Below are 18,220 nucleotides of genomic sequence, written 5' to 3' on the forward strand. Positions count from 1 at the left end.
GAAATGTGTGACAGCCTGTTGTCTCAATTGGAAAATCCTCTGCACAGCATCTTAGAGCAAGCAAAGCTCAAGAAGGAAGATCATTCCCTTTTACAACAAAAAGTCAATGATTGTGTACAGCTGTATGGAGAGGCAACTCAAGTCACAGAGGGATGTCAAGAGTCCCTACTTGGAACAAAGCTTAGTGAAGCAAAGGTTCTCAAAGTTTTGTGGAAAACATTTATGGATTGCAGAGAGAGGCGTCTTAAGAATGTTGAAGACATTAAGACTAGCCCAATTGAGTTGCCTATGGATCACGGTCCTCCATGGTGGATTGGACAGACGGTTATGAGGGACAAGCTGTCTGACATTTATGAGAAAGCTGTCAATGAAGATGACAGAAACGAGAAGGAGCAAAATGATGCCAAAAATGCAGTTGAAGAATGTGTATATGAGATGAGAGACAAACTGTGTGGCATTTATGAGAAATCTGTCAATGAAGATGACAAAACAGTTTCATCCGGAAGCTTGAGGATAATAGGAGGCTTATCAGTGAGTCAGCAGTGCCTGACACATGCGTGCCTGGAAATATGTGTCCCAACCCTAGGGTTGAAACAAGAGGGGGGGGTATGTGACAGGAAGTCAGGTAAATCTGGGAATGTAGTCACTGAGAGGAGACACATTCCCACCTGCTTTGAAAAGTTCACTAATTATTATAGGGTGTCGGCTGCCAAAGGCAGCAGGAAGTTGAAAACCATTCAGCTGTTCAGAATGAGGAGATCAAGGCCTCTATAATTTGTCCAGAGAAAATCTATTGAGTGCTGCCTCCTGTCGCCGTGTGGGCTGGGAGAGGAAGGCAGACAAACGGCTGCATCCTGACGCCATGTGGGTAGAGGACAGTCCTGTGTGCCCCCTGAAAGCTGAGTGAGCATGGGGAAGACCTCCTGAAGCGGTGTGCGCTCAGGAGGGTAAAAACGAGTGAAGACGTCTCAAAGGTGAGAAGACGAAGTGTTTCTGTGTGAAAGAAAACAAAGGGACATGTTCAATGGACAATGTTTATATGTGAAAAGCAAACAAATGGACATTTGAGTGTCTGCTGTAAGATCAGCAGTGTCGGCCCAACAGTAGGTTGGGAAGACTTCTTAGGTAGGTTCCAGCGTGAGAAGGTAGCCGCCCACAGAGGCAAGGATTTATTTTGTCTTTTATTTTATTTTGATGTTTTTGCTGCATGCACTGGTATGAAGAAAATTGACCTAATAAACCAAACTATTGTTTTCAACCTCTGCTCGGCTATCTCTCTGTGAAAACGCACCCCCAAAGGGGTCATCCACGCCTACCACCGAGCTAATCCCTTACAATATATATATATATATATAGGAAATAATAAGCATCAGTACTTTATGAATAAAATCACACTTACTGAAACAGGCAGTAGGATTGTAGAAGTGACATCTCCTCGGTCAACTCCACAGGATCCTCAGTCGGCTCCTACAGATGGCTGTGTGCGGTGAAGGAGAGAAGGCATTCTGCACTCCCGCGCAGTCGTGGGCGGTGCCGGGCAGAACGAGACGAGCAGGGGGGCGGAGCGGGACTCGGGAGCAGCCGAGATGCCGAGGGAGGCCAGAGGCCCCGCTCCAGAGCCATCGCATCCGCATCGGGCGGGGATGTGAGGAGGCATTGACAAAAGTCAGCAGTGTCTCAGGGGGCCGTACAAAACTAAAGGACGGGCCGCAACTGGCCCGCGGGCCGGACTTTGGACATGATTGGATTAGATCATATCAGGCCATTGAGTATCTATCGGTCAGTTGCGTATACCCTATATTGATCTCTAATTATATATATATAGATATACTGTAGGACTATTGATTAGATCATATCAGGCCATTGAGTATCTAACATTCAGTTATGTATACCCTATATTGATCACTGTCTATATATAGGGCAATTGATTAGATCATATCAGGCCATTGAGTATCTATCGGTCAGTTATGTATACCCAATATTGATCACTGTCTATATATAGGGCAATTGATTAGATCATATCAGGCCATTGAGTATCTATAGGTCAGTTGCGTATACCCTATATTGATCTCTAGCTATAAATAGGGCTATTTATTAGATCATATCAGACCATTGAGTATCTATTGGTCAGTTGCGTATACCCTATATTGATCTCTGTCTATATATATATATATATATATAAATAGGGCAATTGATTAGATCACATCAGGCCATTGATTATCTATTGGTCAGTTGCGTATGCCCTATATTGATCTCTGATACACAATGGCCTGATATGGTCTAATCAATAGCCCTAAATATAGACAGTCAGTTGCGTATACCCTATATTGATCTATATATATATATATATATATATATATATATATATATATATATATATAAAGGGCAATTGATTAGATCATATCAGGCCATTGAGTATCTATCGGTCAGTTGCGTATACCCTATATTGATGTCTGTCTATATATAGGGCTATTGATTAGATCATTTCAGACCATTGAGTATATATCGGTCAGTTGCGTATACCCTATATTGATCTCTATCTATATAAAGGGCTATTGATTAGATCATATAAGGCCATTGAGTATATATCAGTCAGTTGTGTATACCCTTATATTGATCTCTATCTATATACAGGGCTATTGATTAGATCATATCAAGCCATTGAGTATCTATCAGTCAGTTGTGTATACCCTATATTCATCTCTGTCTATATAAAGGGCAATTGATTAGATCATATCAGGCCATTGAGTATCTTTCGGTCAGTTGTGTATACCCTATATTGATCTCTGTCTATATATAGAAATATTGATTCGATCATATCAGGCCATTGAGAATCTATTGGTCAGCTGCGTACTCCCTATATTGATCTCTAGCTATATAAATATAAGGCAATTGATTAGATCATATCAGGCCATTGAGTATCGGTCAGTTGCGTATACCCTATATTGATCTCTGTCTCTCTCTCTCTCTCTCTCTCTATATATATATATATATATATATATATATATATATATATATATATATAGGGCAATTGATTAGATCATATCAGGCCATTGATTATCTATTGGACAGTTGCGTATACCCTATATTGATCTCCGTCTATATATAGGGCTATTGATTAGATCATATCAGGCCATTGAGTATCGATCGGTCAGATGCATATACACTATATTGATCCTTGTCTATATATATATATATATATATATAGGGCAATTGATTAGATCATATCAGAAAATTGAGTATCTATCGGTCAGTTACGTATTCCCTATAGTGATCTCTTTCTATATATAGGGATTTTGATTCGATCATATCAGGCCATTGAGTATCTATTGGTGAGTTGCGTATACCCTATATTGATCTCTATCTTTATATAGGGCTATCGATTAGATCATATCCGGGCATCAAGTATCTATCGGTCAGTTGCTTATACAATATTTTGATCTCTATCTATATATAGGGCTATTGATTAGATCATATCAGGTCATTGAGTATCTATCGGTCAGCTGTGTATACCCTATATTGATCTCTATCTATATATAGGGCTATTGATTAGATCATATCAGGCCATTAAGTATCTATCGGTCAGTTGCGTATACCCTATATTGGTCTCTGTCTATATACAGGGATATTGATTTACTCATATCAGGCCATTGAGTATCTATAGGTCAGTTGCGTATACCCTATATTGATCTCTATCTATCTATATATATATATCTATATATATATATATATATATATATATACACTGTATATAATATATATATATAAAGGGCAATTGATTAGATCATATCAGGCCATTGAGTATCTATCGGTCAGTTGCGTATACCCTATATTGATCTCTGTCTATATAAGGACTATTGATTAAATCATATCAGACCATTGAGTAACTATCACTCAGCTGCGTATTCCCTATATTGATCTCTATCTATATATATATAGGGCTATTGATTAGATCATATCAGGCCATTGAGTATCTATCGGTCAGCTGCGTATTCCCGATATTGATCTCTATCTGTATTTATATATAGGGCAATTGATTAGATCATTTCAGGCCATTGAGTATCTATCGGTCAGTTGCGTATACCCTATATTGATCTCTATCTATATATATAGGGCTATTGATTAGATCATATCAGGCCATTGAGCATCTATCACTCAGTTGCGTATACCCTATATTGATCTCTGTCTATATATAGGGCAATTGATTAGATCATATAAGGCCATTGAGTATCTGTCAGTCAGTTGCGTATACCCTATATTGATCACTATCTATATATATATATATAGGGCTATTGATTAGATCATATCAGGCATTTGAGTATCTATCGGTCAGTTCCGTATACCCTATATTGATCTCTAGCTATATATAGGGCTATTGATTAGATCATATCAGGCCATTGAGTATCTATCGGTCAGTTGCATATACCCTATATTGATCTCGGTCTATATATAGGACTATTGATTAGATCATATCAGGCCATTGAGTATCTATCAGTCAGCTGCGTATTCCCTATATTTATCTCTATCTATCTATATATATATATATATATATATATATATATATATATATATATATATATATATATATAGGGCTATTGATTAACTCGTATCAGGCCATTGAGTATCTATTGGTCAGTTGCGTATACCCTATATTGATCACTATCTGTATATATAGGGCTATTGATTAGATCTTATCAGGCCATTGAGTAGCTATCAGTTAGTTGTGTATACCCTATATTGATCTGTAGCTATATATATAGGGCTATTGATTAGATCATATCCGGGCATTGAGTATCTGTCACTTGCGTATACCCTATATTTATCTCAATCTATATATAGGGCTGTTGATTAGATCATATCAGGCCATGGAGTATCTATCGGTCAGTTGCGCATAACGTATATTGATCTCTGTCTATATATAGGACTATTGATTCGATCATATCAGGCCATTGAGTATCCCCTATATTGATCTCTATCTATCTATCTATCTATCTATCTATCTATCTATCTATCTATCTATCTATCTATCTATCTATCTATCGTGGGTACGGAAAGTATTCAGACCCCTTTAAATTTTTCACTCTTTGTTATATTGCAGCCATTTGCTAAAATCATTTAAGTTCATTCTTCTTCCGCATGAATGTACACATAGCACCCCATACTGACAGAAAAACACAGAATTGTTGACATTGTTGCAGATTTATTAAAAAAGAAAAACTGAAATATCACATGGTCCTAAGTATTCAGACCCTTTGCTGTGACACTCATATATTTAACTCAGGTGCTTTCCATTTCTTCTGATCATCCTTGAGATGGTTCTACACCTTCATTTGAGTCCAGCTGTGTTTGATTATACTGATTGGACTTGATTAGGAAAGCCACACACCTGTCTATATAAGACCTTCCAGATCACAATGCATGTCAGAGCAAATGAGAATCATGAGGTCAAAGGAACTGCCTAAAGAGCTCAGAGACAGAATTGTGGCAAGGCACAGATCTGGCCAAGGTTACAAAAAGATTTCTGCTGCACTTAAGGTTCCTAAGAGCACAGTGGCCTCCATAATCCTCAAATGGAAGACGTTTGGGACGACCAGAACCCTTCCTAGAGCTGGCCATCCGGCCAAACTGAGCTATCGGGGGAGAAGAGCCTTGGTGAGAGAGGTAAAGAAGAACCCAAAGATCACTGTGGCTGAGCTCCAGAGATGCAGTCAGGAGATGGGAGAAAGTTGTAGAAAGTCAACCATCACTGCAGCCCTCCACCAGTCGGGGCTTTATGGCAGAGTGGCCCGACGGAAGCCTCTCCTCAGTGTAAGACACATGAAAGCCTGCATGGAGTTTGCTAAAAAAAACACCTGAAGGACTCCAAGATGGTGAGAAATAAGATTCTCTGGTCTGATGAGACCAAAATAGAACTTTTTGGCCTTAATTCTAAGCGGTATGTGTGGAGAAAACCAGGCACTGCTCATCACCTGTCCAATACAGTCCCAACAGTGAAGCATGGTGGTGGCAGCATCATGCTGTGGGGGTGTTTTTCAGCTGCAGGGACAGGACGACTGGTTGCAATCAAGGGAAAGATGAATGCGGCCAAGTACAGGGATATCCTGGACAAAAACCTTCTCCAGAGTGCTCTGGACCTCAGACTGGGCCGAAGGTTTACCTTCCAACAAGACAATGACCCTAAGCACACAGCTAAAATAACGAAGGAGTGGCTTCACAACAACTCCGTGACTGTTCTTGAATGGCCCAGCCAGAGCCCTGACTTAAACCCAATTGAGCATCTCTGGAGAGACCTAAAAATGTCTGTCCACCAACGTTTACCATCCAACCTGACAGAACTGGAGAGGATCTGCAAGGAGGAATGGCAGAGGATCCCCAAATCCAGGTGTGAAAGACTTGTTGCATCTTTCCCAAAAAGACTCCTGGCTGTATTAGATCAAAAGGGGGCTTCTACTAAATACTGAGCAAAGGGTCTGAATACTTAGGACCATGTGATATTTCAGTTTTTCTTTTTAAATAAATCTGCAACAATGTCAACAATTCTGTGTTTTTCTGTCAGTATGGGGTGCTATGTGTACATTCATGCGGAAGAAGAATGAACTTAAATGATTTTAGCAAATGGCTGCAATATAACAAAGAGTGAAAAATTTAAGGGGGTCTGAATACTTTCCGTACCCACTGTATCTATCTATCTATCTATCTATCTATCTATCTATCTATCTATCTATCTATCTATCTATCTATCTATCTATCTATCTATCTATCTATCTATCTATCTATCTATCTATCTATATGGGGCAATTGATTAGATCATATCAGGCCATTGAATATCTATCGGTCAGTTGCGTAAACCCTATATTAATCCCTGTCTATATATAGGGCAATTGATTAGATCATTTCAGGCCATTGAGTATCTATCGGTCAGTTGCGTAAACCCTATAATAATCCCTGTCTATATATAGGGCAATTGATTAGATCATTTCAGGCCATTGAGTATCTATCGGTCAGTTGCGTATACCCTATATTGATCTCTATCTATATATAGGGCTATTGATTAGATCATATCAGGCCATTGAGCATCTATCGCTCAGTTGCGTATACCCTATATTGATCTCTGTCTATATATAGGGCAATTGATTAGATCATATCAGGCCATTGAGTATCTGTCAGTCAGTTGCGTATACCCTATATGATCTCTATCTATATATAGGGCTTTTGATTAGATCATATCAGGCCATTGAGTATCTATCAGTCATCTGCGTATTCCCTATATTGATCTCTATCTATCTATATATATATATATATATATAGGGCTATTGATTAACTCATATCAGGCCATTGAGTATCTATTGGTCAGTTGCATTTACCCTTTATTGATCTCTATCTGTATATATAGGGCTATTGATTAGATCTTATCAGGCCATTGAGTAGCTATCAGTCAGTTGTGTATACCCTCTATTGATCTGTAGCTATATATATAGCTATTGATTAGATCATATCCGGGCATTGAGTATCTGTCACTTGCGTATACCCTATATTTATCTCAATCTATATATAGTGCTGTTGATTAGATCATATGGAGTATCTATCGGTCAGTTGCATATACCGTATATTGATCTCTGTCTATATGTAGGACTATTGATTCGATCACATCAGGCCATTGAGTATCCCCTATATTGATCTCTATCTATCTATCTATCTATCTATCTATCTATCTATCTATCTATCTATCTATCTATCTATCTATCTATCTATCTATCTATCTATCTATCTATCTATCTATCTATCTATCTATCTATATAGGGCAATTGATTAGATCCTATCAGGCCATTGAGTGTCTATCGGTCAGTTGCGTAAACCCTATAGAAACATAGAATGTGTCGGCAGATAAGAACCATTTGGCCCATCTAGTCTGCCCAATATATTTGAATCCTATGAATAGTCCCTGGCCCTATCTTATATGAAGGATAGCCTTATGCCTATCCCATGCATGCTTAAACTCCTTCACTGTATTTGCAGCTACCACTTCTGCAGGAAGGTTATTCCATGCATCCACTACTCTCTCAGTAAAGTAATACTTCCTCATATTACTTTTAAACCTTTGCCCCTCTAATTTAAAACTGTGTCCTCTTGTGGTAGTTTTTCTTCTTTTAAATATGTTCTCCTCCTTTACCGAGTTGATTCCCTTTATGTATTTAAAAGTTTCTATCATATCCCCTCTGTCTCTTCTTTCTTCCAAGCTATACATGTTAAGGTCCTTTAACCTTTCCTAGTAAGTTTTTTCCTGCAATCCATGTACTAGTTTAGTAGCTCTTCTCTGAACTCTCTCTAGAGTATCTATATCCTTCTGGAGATATGGCCTCCAGTACTGCGCACAATACTCCAAGTGAGGTCTCACCAGTGTTCTGTACAGCGGCATAAGCACTTCTCTCTTTCTACTGCTTATACCTCTCCCTATACATCCAAGCATTCTGCTGGCATTTCGTGCTGCTCTATTACATTGTCTTCCCACCTTTAAGTCTTCTGAAATAATTACTCCTAAATCCCTTTCCTCAGATACCGAGGTCAGGACTGTGTCAAATATTCTATATTCTGCCCTTGGGTTTTTACGCCCCAGGTGCATTATCTTGCACTTATCCACATTAAATTTCAGTTGCCAGAGTTCTGACCATTCTTCTAGTTTTCCTAAATCCTTTTCCATTTGGCGTTTCCCTCCAGGAACATCAACCCTGTTACATATCTTTGTGTCATCAGCAAAAAGGCAAACCTTACCATCGAGGCCTTTTGCAATATCACTTATGAAGATATTAAACAAAATTGGTCCCAGTACAGATCCCTGAGGTACCCCACTGGTAACATGACCTTGTTCTGAATGTTCTCCATTGACTACAACCCTCTGTTGTCTGTCACTCAGCCACTGCCTAATCCACTCAACAATATGGGAGTCCATGCTCAATGACTGCAGTTTATTGATAAGTCTTCTATGTGGGACAGTGTCAAAAGCCTTACTAAAATCTAGATATGCAATGTCTACTGCACCTCCACCGTCTATTATTTTAGTCACCCAGTCAAAAAAATCTATAAGATTTGTTTGACATGATCTCCCTGAAGTAAACCCATGTTGTTTTTCATCTTGCAATCCATGGGATTTAAGATGTTCCACAATCCTATCCTTTAATCCTATATTAATCCCTGTCTATATATAGGGCTATTGATTAGATCATTTCAGGCCATTGAGTATCTATCGGTCAGTTGCATATACCCTATATTGATCTCTATCTATATATATAGGGCTATTGATTAGATCATATCAGGCCATTGAGTATCTATCGGTCAGTTGCGTATACCCTTTATTGATCTCTGTCTATATACAGTGGGTACGGAAAGTATTCAGACCCCCTTAAATTTTTCACTCTTTGTTATATTGCAGCCATTTGCTAAAATCATTTAAGTTCATTCTTCTTCCTCATGAATGTACACATAGCACCCCATACTGACAGAAAAACACAGAATTGTTGACATTGTTGCAGATTTATTAAAAAAGAAAAACTGAAATATCACATGGTCCTAAGTATTCAGACCCTTTGCTGTGACACTCATATATTTAACTCAGGTGCTTTTCATTTCTTCTGATCATCCTTGAGATGGTTCTACACCTTCATTTGAGTCCAGCTGTGTTTGATTATACTGATTGGACTTGATTAGGAAAGCCACACACCTGTCTATATAAGACCTTCCAGATCACAATGCATGTCAGAGCAAATGAGAATCATGAGGTCAAAGGAACTGCCTGAAGAGCTCAGAGACAGAATTGTGGCAAGGCACAGATCTGGCCAAGGTTACAAAAAGATTTCTGCTGCACTTAAGGTTCCTAAGAGCATAGTGGCCTCCATAATCCTCAAATGGAAGACGTTTGGGACGACCAGAACCCTTCCTAGAGCTGGCCGTCCGGCCAAACTGAGCTATCGGGGGAGAAGAGCCTTGGTGAGAGAGGTAAAGAAGAACCCAAAGATCACTGTGGCTGAGCTCCAGAGATGCAGTCAGGAGATGGGAGAAAGTTGTAGAAAGTCAATCATCACTGCAGCCCTCCACCAGTCGGGGCTTTATGGCAGAGTGGCCCGACGGAAGCCTCTCCTCAGTGTAAGACACATGAAAGCCCGCATGGAGTTTGCTAAAAAAACACCTGAAGGACTCCAAGATGGTGAGAAATAAGATTCTCTGGTCTGATGAGACCAAAATAGAACTTTTTGGCCTTAATTCTAAGCGGTATGTGTGGAGAAAACAAGGCACTGCTCATCACCTATCCAATACAGTCCCAACAGTGAAGCATGGTGGTGGCAGCATCATACTGTGGGGGTGTTTTTCAGCTGCAGGGACAGGACGACTGGTTGCAATTGAGGGAAAGATGAATGCGGCCAAGTACAGGGATATCCTGGACAAAAACCTTCTCCAGAGTGCTCTGGACCTCAGACTGGGCCGAAGGTTTACCTTCTAACAAGACAATGACCCTAAGCACACAGCTTAAATAACGAAGGAGTGGCTTCTCAACAAGTCCGTGACTGTTCTTGAATGGCCCAGCCAGAGCCCTGACTTAAACCCAATTGAGCATCTCTGGAGAGACCTAAAAATGGCTGTCCACCAACGTTTACCATCCAACCTGACAGAACTGGAGAGGATCTGCAAGGAGGAATGGCAGAGGATCCCCAAATCCAGGTGTGAAAGACTTGTTGCATCTTTCCCAAAAAGACTCCTGGCTGTATTAGATCAAAAGGGGGCTTCTACTAAATACTGAGCAAAGGGTCTGAATACTTAGGACCATGTGATATTTCAGTTTTTCTTTTTTAATAAATCTGCAACAATGTCAACAATTCTGTGTTTTTCTGTCAGTATGGGGTGCTATGTGTACATTCATGAGGAAGAAGAATGAACTTAAATGATTTTAGCAAATGGCTGCAATATAACAAAGAGTGAAAAATTTAAGGGGGTCTGAATACTTTCCGTACCCACTGTATATACAGGGCAATTGATTAGATCATATCAGGCCATTGATTATCTATCGGTCAGTTGCGTATACCCTTTATTGATCTCTGTCTATATATATATATATAGGGCTATTGATTAGATCATATCAGGCCATTGAGTATCTATCAGTCAGTTGCGTGTACCCTATATTGATCTCTATATATATATATATATATATATATATATATATAGGGCAATTGATTAGATAAAGATTAGATAAATAAGCCATCCTCATTCTACTCGTCCTCTGACACCCACGCTCACAGTAGTTTGCCTTCCAACGCAGCTGCCAAAGTGGCCCATTCCACAGGCTCCTTCTCCGCAGCTACTCCTTCTGTCGCCCCACCATCATGCACGGAGAAGTCACCTGAACTATTCAATCATAGTGTGAGTGACATGCTGCTGGAGGATGCGCAGCAATTTTAAAGCTTTGATGTTGGTTCCCAGGTTGATGAAGGGAATAACGTGAACCTAGAGAGAGAGGGAGTGACAATGACGGACAGGAAACTAGCAGTCATGTTCCCACAGCTGCAGCATACTGCCAAGTTTGCTCCAGTGACAAGGAGGGAGGGGATGGTTTATACATGGTTAAGACATCGGTCCATCCAGGTCAACCCATAGTGTGTGTGGGTGTGTGTGTGTTGTTAACCGTACATTGTATACCCCTTTATGTTTTGTTCTTTAAGGTGCTCATCTAATAGTTTTTTGAAACTAATGATGCTCTTTACTGATACCACTGCTTGTGGAAGAGAATTCCACATCCTTACTGCTCTGACAGTAAAAAAAACCCTTACGTAGTTTAAGGTTAAACCGCTTTTCTTCTAGTTTTAGTGAGTGCCCCGTGTCTTATTGAATTCCCTTTCTCTGAACAGTTCGTTCCTTATGCTATGGTCACCAGTACAGTATTTGTACATTGATATCATATCCCCTCTCAAGCGTCTCTTCTCCAGAGAGAATAAGTTCAATGCTTGCAGTCTTTCTTCATAGTTGATGTCCTCCATTCCTCTAATTATTTTTGTTGCCCTTCTCTGGACTCTCTCCAGTTCCAGCACATCCTTTCTGAGGACCGGTGCCCAGAACTGGACAGCATATTCAAGATGTGGCTGGACTAGAGTCTTGTAAAGTGGGAGAATAATCTTATTTCTGGAGTGAATCCCTTTTTTTATAGATGCCAGTATTCTGTTGGCTTTGCTTGCAGTGGCTTGGCATTGCATGCCAAGCCTGTGGTCGACTAGGACCCCCAGGTCCTTTTCCATCTTAGATTCACCCACAGGTCGGTCCCCTAGCGAGTAACTTGTGTTCGTATTTCTGACACCCAAGTGCATTACCTTTACATTTTTCTACATTAAACCTCATCTGCCATGTAGTTGCCCACACCATTTTTTTGTTCAGGTCTGCTTGTAAGGTTTCCACATTCTGCGTAGAAGTTATTGCCCTTCTTAGCTTTGTATCGTCTGCAAATACCGAGATTGTGCTGGATATCCCATCCTCTAGGTAGTTTATGAATAAATTAAACAGGATTGGTCCAAGGACAGATCCTCAGGGGACCCCACTTTCCACAGCCGCCCAATCCGAGTACTCTCCATTTATCACCACCCTCTGGACTTGCCCCTGGAGTCCAAACCTACGTACCTTAGTTTGTACAGTATACGTATGTGGGGAACTGTGTCTAATGCCTTTGCAAAGTCCGCAGACACTGGAGTTGTGGTACACTATTCCACTATAAAGAGATACTTGTACAAATATGGTCTTCATGGAAAAGTCATCGCAAGAAAACCCTCTTCTACATCCTCACCACAAAAATCAGCGTTTGAACTTTGCAAATGAACATATAGACAAGCCTGAAGCATTTTGGAAACAAGTTCTGTGGACCGATGAGGTTAAAATTTAACTTTTTGGCCGGAATGAGCAAAGGTAGGTTTGGAGAAGAAGGGGCACAGAATTTAATGAAAAGAACCTCTGTCTAACTGTTAAGCATGGGGGTGGATCAATCATGCTTTGGGGTTGTATTGCAGCCAGTGGCACAGGGAACATCTCACGAGTAGAAGGAAAAATGGATTCAATAAAATTTCAGCAAATTTTAGATGGTAACTTGATGCCATCTGTGAAAAAGCTGAAGTTAAAGAGAGGATGGCTTCTACAAATGGATAATGATCCTAAACACACCTCGAAATCCACGGGGATTACATCAAGAGGCGTAAACTGAAGGTTTTGCCATGGCCTTCACAATCTCCTGACCTCAACATAATTGAAAATCTATGGATAGACCTTAAAAGAGCAGTGAGTGACAGACAGCCCAGAAATCTCAAAGAACTGGAAGACTTTTGTAAGGAAGAATGGGCAAAGATACCTCAAACAAGAATTGAAACACTCTTGGCTGGCTACAAAAAGTGTTTACAAGCTGAGATACTTGCCAAAGGGGGCAGTACAAGATATTACCTCTGCAGGGTGCCCAAACTTTTGCAGATGCCATTTTTTTGTTTTCTGTTATTTTGAAAGTGTAAATGATGGAAATAAAATCTAACTTTTGTTGATATATTATAAGAATGTCTAATCTGTAATTTGATGCCTTTTTTTTTTCCATCTCTCTTTGGCTTGTTTATGCACATTAACTCAAATTTTTACCTGGGGTGCCCAAACTTTCAATCCCCACTATATATATATATATATATATATATATATACACACATACATATATACACACACACACACACACCAAAAGAAAGAGCAGCACTCCCGGGTCTTGAAAGGTAAACGCACAATGACCGTTTTAATCAACGTTTCGAGGAGGCACAAGCTTGTCTTCCTCAGAATGCTTGTGCCTCGTCGAAACGTCGATTAAAACGGTCATTGTGCCGCTCTTTTTTTTTGGTTTATATGCACTGCAGTCTCTGCTGTGCACCCGGGCCCATTTTTTATCCCTGATTTGTGTGCGGTGGCAGCCATTGGATTATCTATCTATCTATCTATCTATCTATCTATCTATCTATCTATCTATCTATCTATCTATCTATCTATCTATCTATCTATCTATCTATCTATCTATCTATCTATCTATCCACTAAGTCCAAAATATTGAGAAAAAAAAAATAAAGGCTTGAAAAAAAGACAGTTCTAAAAATTAAAAAAAAAGACCCAAAAACAAAAAAAATTGAGTACCTGGGTCACATATAACAGCCTATTGGAATAAACTCAACTGCTACAAAACAAAGAAGGTAACTCAGACATCTAGTATAGATTTAGTTTAAATTTAATTAGGCACACAGGCTACACAGGCTAACACATGCACATGCAAATTACTACCTGCGGGGGGCCAAGCTCTTGCACTCGCTCTCAGTATACAAACAGATGGCTTTTAGTCCCAGAGGCTGCTCCCATATAGCACGTCATTGCAATGTGGGCGGAGCTACTAGGGAGTGCAAAATTAGCAGGGGGCGGGGTCCTGGCATTGAGGCAGAAGACTGATGCTCCCAGAGGCCTTTGTACTGCCGAATTTTCCAACCTGCCGAGATCTCCAATCGCGTCACTTCCGGTCGGAGATCTCACCATTTTACCGCTACCGCGCATGCGCCGCCTTGACAGCTTGTTCACAGAGGACTCCAACTCTGTGCATGAGTTAGACTTCTCGGCAGCTCAATTGAATACTACTGCGCATGCGCCCGTGGACAGTGCACAAATTGGAGCTTTGGCAAATAATAACCCCTGCACAGTGCTATATCCCCCACAGTAACGTGTTGAAGTTGGAGCTTTTGGCTACAAGTTGCAGCTTTTGGTAAATAATAACCCCTGCACAGTAAAATACCCCACAGTAACGTGTACAATTAAGCCTGAAAGGGAATGCTGGGATTTATAGCAAAAAAAAAAAAAAAAAACAGAATAGTGAACATCACGTAATGGAGGACACAAGCTAGATGACGGCGGGGAACGCAGGCTGCGTGATGGGGGACACAGACTGCGTTTATGGGGGACACAGGTTGAATGACGGCGGGTAACACAGGCTACGTTTATGGGGGACACAGGTTGGATGACAGCGGGTAACACAGGCTGCGTTTATGGGGGACACAGGCTTCATGATGGCGGGGAACACAAGCTGCCTTATGGGGGACAGGCTGGATGATGGCGGGGACACTGGCTGCATGATGGGGGGCACAAGTTGGATGACGGCGGGTAACACAGGCTGCGTTTATGGGGAACACAGGCTGCCTTATAGGGGACACAGGCTGCGTGATGGGGACAGGCTGGATGACGGCGGGTAACACAGGCTGCGTTTATGGGGGACACAGGCTGCGTTTATGGGGGACACAGGCTGCGTTTATGGGGGACACAGGTTGAATGACGGCGGGTAACACAGGCTATGTTTATGGGGGGCACAGACTGTGTGATGGGGGGCACAGGTTGGATGACAGGGGTAACACAGGCTGCGTTTATGGGGGACACAGGCTTCACAATGGCAGGGAACACAGGCTGCCTTATGGGGGATACAGGCTGCGTGATGGGGACAGGCTGGATGACGGCGGGTAACACAGGCTGCGTTTATGGAGCCTCCTATATCTCTGTGCCAAATTTGAGACCCTGGACTCATTCAGGGCCCGAGCTGTGTCCCCTCAAAGTTCGTCTACCGTGACTGCACCTATTGTACACACCGCCGTCATCCAGCCTGTGTCCCCCATCACGCAGCCTGTATCCCCCATCACGCAGCCTGTGTCCCCCATAAAGCAGGCTGTGTTCCCTGCCGTCATCCGGCCTGTGTCCCCCCATCATCCAGACTGTGCCCCCCATCACGCAGTCTGTGTCCCCTATAAACGCAGCCTGTGTTACCCACCATCATCCAACCTGTGTTGCCGTAATCCAGCCTGACCCCCATCACGCAGCCTGTGTCCCCCATAAATGCAGCCTGTGTTACCCACCATCATCCAACCTGTGCCCCCCATCATGCAGCCTGTGCCCCCCATAAACGCAGCCTGTGTTACCCACCGTCATGAAGCCGGTGTCCCCCATAACGCAGCCTGTGTTCCCCACCGTCATCCAGCCTGTGCCCCCCATAAACGCAACCTGTGTTACCCGCCGTCAAGAAGCCTGTGTCCCCCATAACGCAGCCTGTGTTCCCCGCCGTCATACAGCCTGTGTCCCCCATTACGCGCTGTTCACAATTGTGTTTTTTTTCACAATTCACAATTTTTTTTTGAAGAACTATAAATCCCAGCATTCCTTTTCAGGCTTAATTGTACACGTTATTGTGGGGGATTTTACTGTGCAGGGGTTATTATTTGCCAAAAGCTCCAACTTGTGCACTGTCCACGGGCGCATGCGCAGTAGTATTCTATTGAGTTGCCGAGAAGTCCAACTCTCGTGCATGGAGTTGGAGTTCTCCGTGAAAAGGCATTGCCATTCGCGCATGCGCAGTAGTATTTTATTGAGCTGCCGAGAAATCTAACTCATGCACGGAGTTGGAGTCCTCTGTGAACGAGCTTTCAAGGCGGTGCATGCACGGTAGAGGTACATTAGCGAGATCTCCGACAGGACGTGACGCGGTTTGAGATCTCAGCAGGTTGGAAAATTCGGCAGTACACCGTTCCTACACAGCAATGTGGGTGGCGCTACTCGGGAGTCCGGAAATAAACTGGTGCTGGGCTGCACAGAGATACCATATACAACCCACAGAACATGGTGTATGGTATCTAAAGAGAAACAGTGCTTCTCACAGAGATGGACACATGGGGACAGTGCTTCACCTGAAGGACTCTGCAAACTGAAAATACTACAGGTATTTTATCCATAGAGAAGAATTAAAATTCCATATTGATCAAATAAAAAAATAAAATAAAATCTAAAGTGGAATTAGCCTTTAAATTCCAGCAGTGTTTTTGCCCTCTTCTCACATAGTGGGCATGTTATTAGTCTAAACAGAAAGCGAAAAGTCACAATTCCCAGCCACTGCTACACTGAAAGCAAATGGAAATAGAGTAATAATTTGACATAATGAAAAACTAACCAATACAGGTACTTTGTTGACAGTGTTGTTTTTGGTTATTGATACAGTGCTCAGCATACACTATGCTGCCATCATTTTTGTATATCATTTAACATACTGTATACTTTAACTTTCCAAAATACCTACAGCATAGAATGTCCTGCTGCAGTTTGCAAAATTAAAAGTATGTTGTGTATGTAATTCTTTTCTTACTATTGAACATTTTTCTTTTTCAAGGTGCCATAGAAGAGGAGCTTATAGTGTGGAAAATGGAGAGAAGCCAAAGTTTGGGCATCCTATGTAAAGAAATGTATTGTGAAAGTGTGAAATAGACCCCATAATGATTTATTAGTTCTAGCAAAAGATTACACCTAATTTCAAGAAACAATACTTAAGGACTTAAAGATTTTAAAAAGCTGTGTATTTATTATCTCCCATTATTTAGTTATTAAAAGAGAAGTATAGGTTTTTGTTTTGTTAGCTTCATCCCAATTCCTGTGAGCTGCTAATACATAAAAATCTTTCCTGTCTTCTAAAATGTGCACTTTTTCTATTAAAATCAAGGTAAATACTTGTGGGAGGGGCTACAGTCTTCTCTGGATTCTTACGGCAACAATCTTTTGGACATCTACCTCCTTTCCATCTGCTCTGATTGATGTTGGCTCTGGGCTATCTGCTCTACCCCCTCCCTCCTGCTCTTTCTCAGTACACAGCTCAGATCAATTCTCTTATAGGCCTGGTTCACAGCGATGCATTTTGCAGTGCATCTTCAGATCTGCAGACGTGCACTACAGTTAACTTAAAGTGATTGTTTAACTTTAAAGTCTCCTTTTATTTTGTTTTAAAATAGCAAACATGTTATACTTACCACCTCTGTGCGGTTAGTTTTGCACAGAGCAGCCTGGATCCTCCTCTTCTCGGGTCCCTCGTTGCTGATCCTAGCCCCTCCCTTCTGTGGAGTGCCCCCACAGAAGGCAGCTTGCTATGGGGACACCCAAGCCGAGCTGCAGCTCCATGTGTCCATTCAGACACGGAGCTACCGTTCGGTCCCGCCCCCTCTCTCTCCTAACTGACTTGATTGACAATGGAGCCAATGGAGAGTCCCAGATGGCCGAGGGACTTGTGGACATCGCTGGACAGAGAAGGACATCAGGTAAGTATTAGAGGGTGCTAGGGAGGCTGCTACACACAGAAGATTTTTTATCTTAATGCATAGAATGCATTAAGATA

The 18,220-nt window shown here is 41.5% G+C and overlaps 1 protein-coding gene across 1 annotated transcript in view; it reads left to right on the top strand.

Annotated features, from left to right (window-relative positions):
- HBEGF (heparin binding EGF like growth factor) overlaps positions 1 to 17,726 on the top strand; it is a 702,627-nt gene extending 684,901 nt beyond the window's left edge. Inside the window, exon 5 of the mRNA XM_082255679.1 lies at positions 17,228 to 17,726. Coding sequence (XP_082111805.1) covers positions 17,228 to 17,294 — 67 coding nt within the window. The 3' untranslated portion in view covers positions 17,295 to 17,726. The remainder of the gene's footprint in view (positions 1 to 17,227) is intronic.
- The last annotated feature ends 494 nt before the right edge of the window (positions 17,727 to 18,220 follow it).

Source organism: Pelophylax lessonae (genome assembly GCF_965119305.1).
Source record: "Pelophylax lessonae genome assembly, chromosome: 4".
Taxonomy (NCBI): domain Eukaryota; kingdom Metazoa; phylum Chordata; class Amphibia; order Anura; family Ranidae; genus Pelophylax; species Pelophylax lessonae.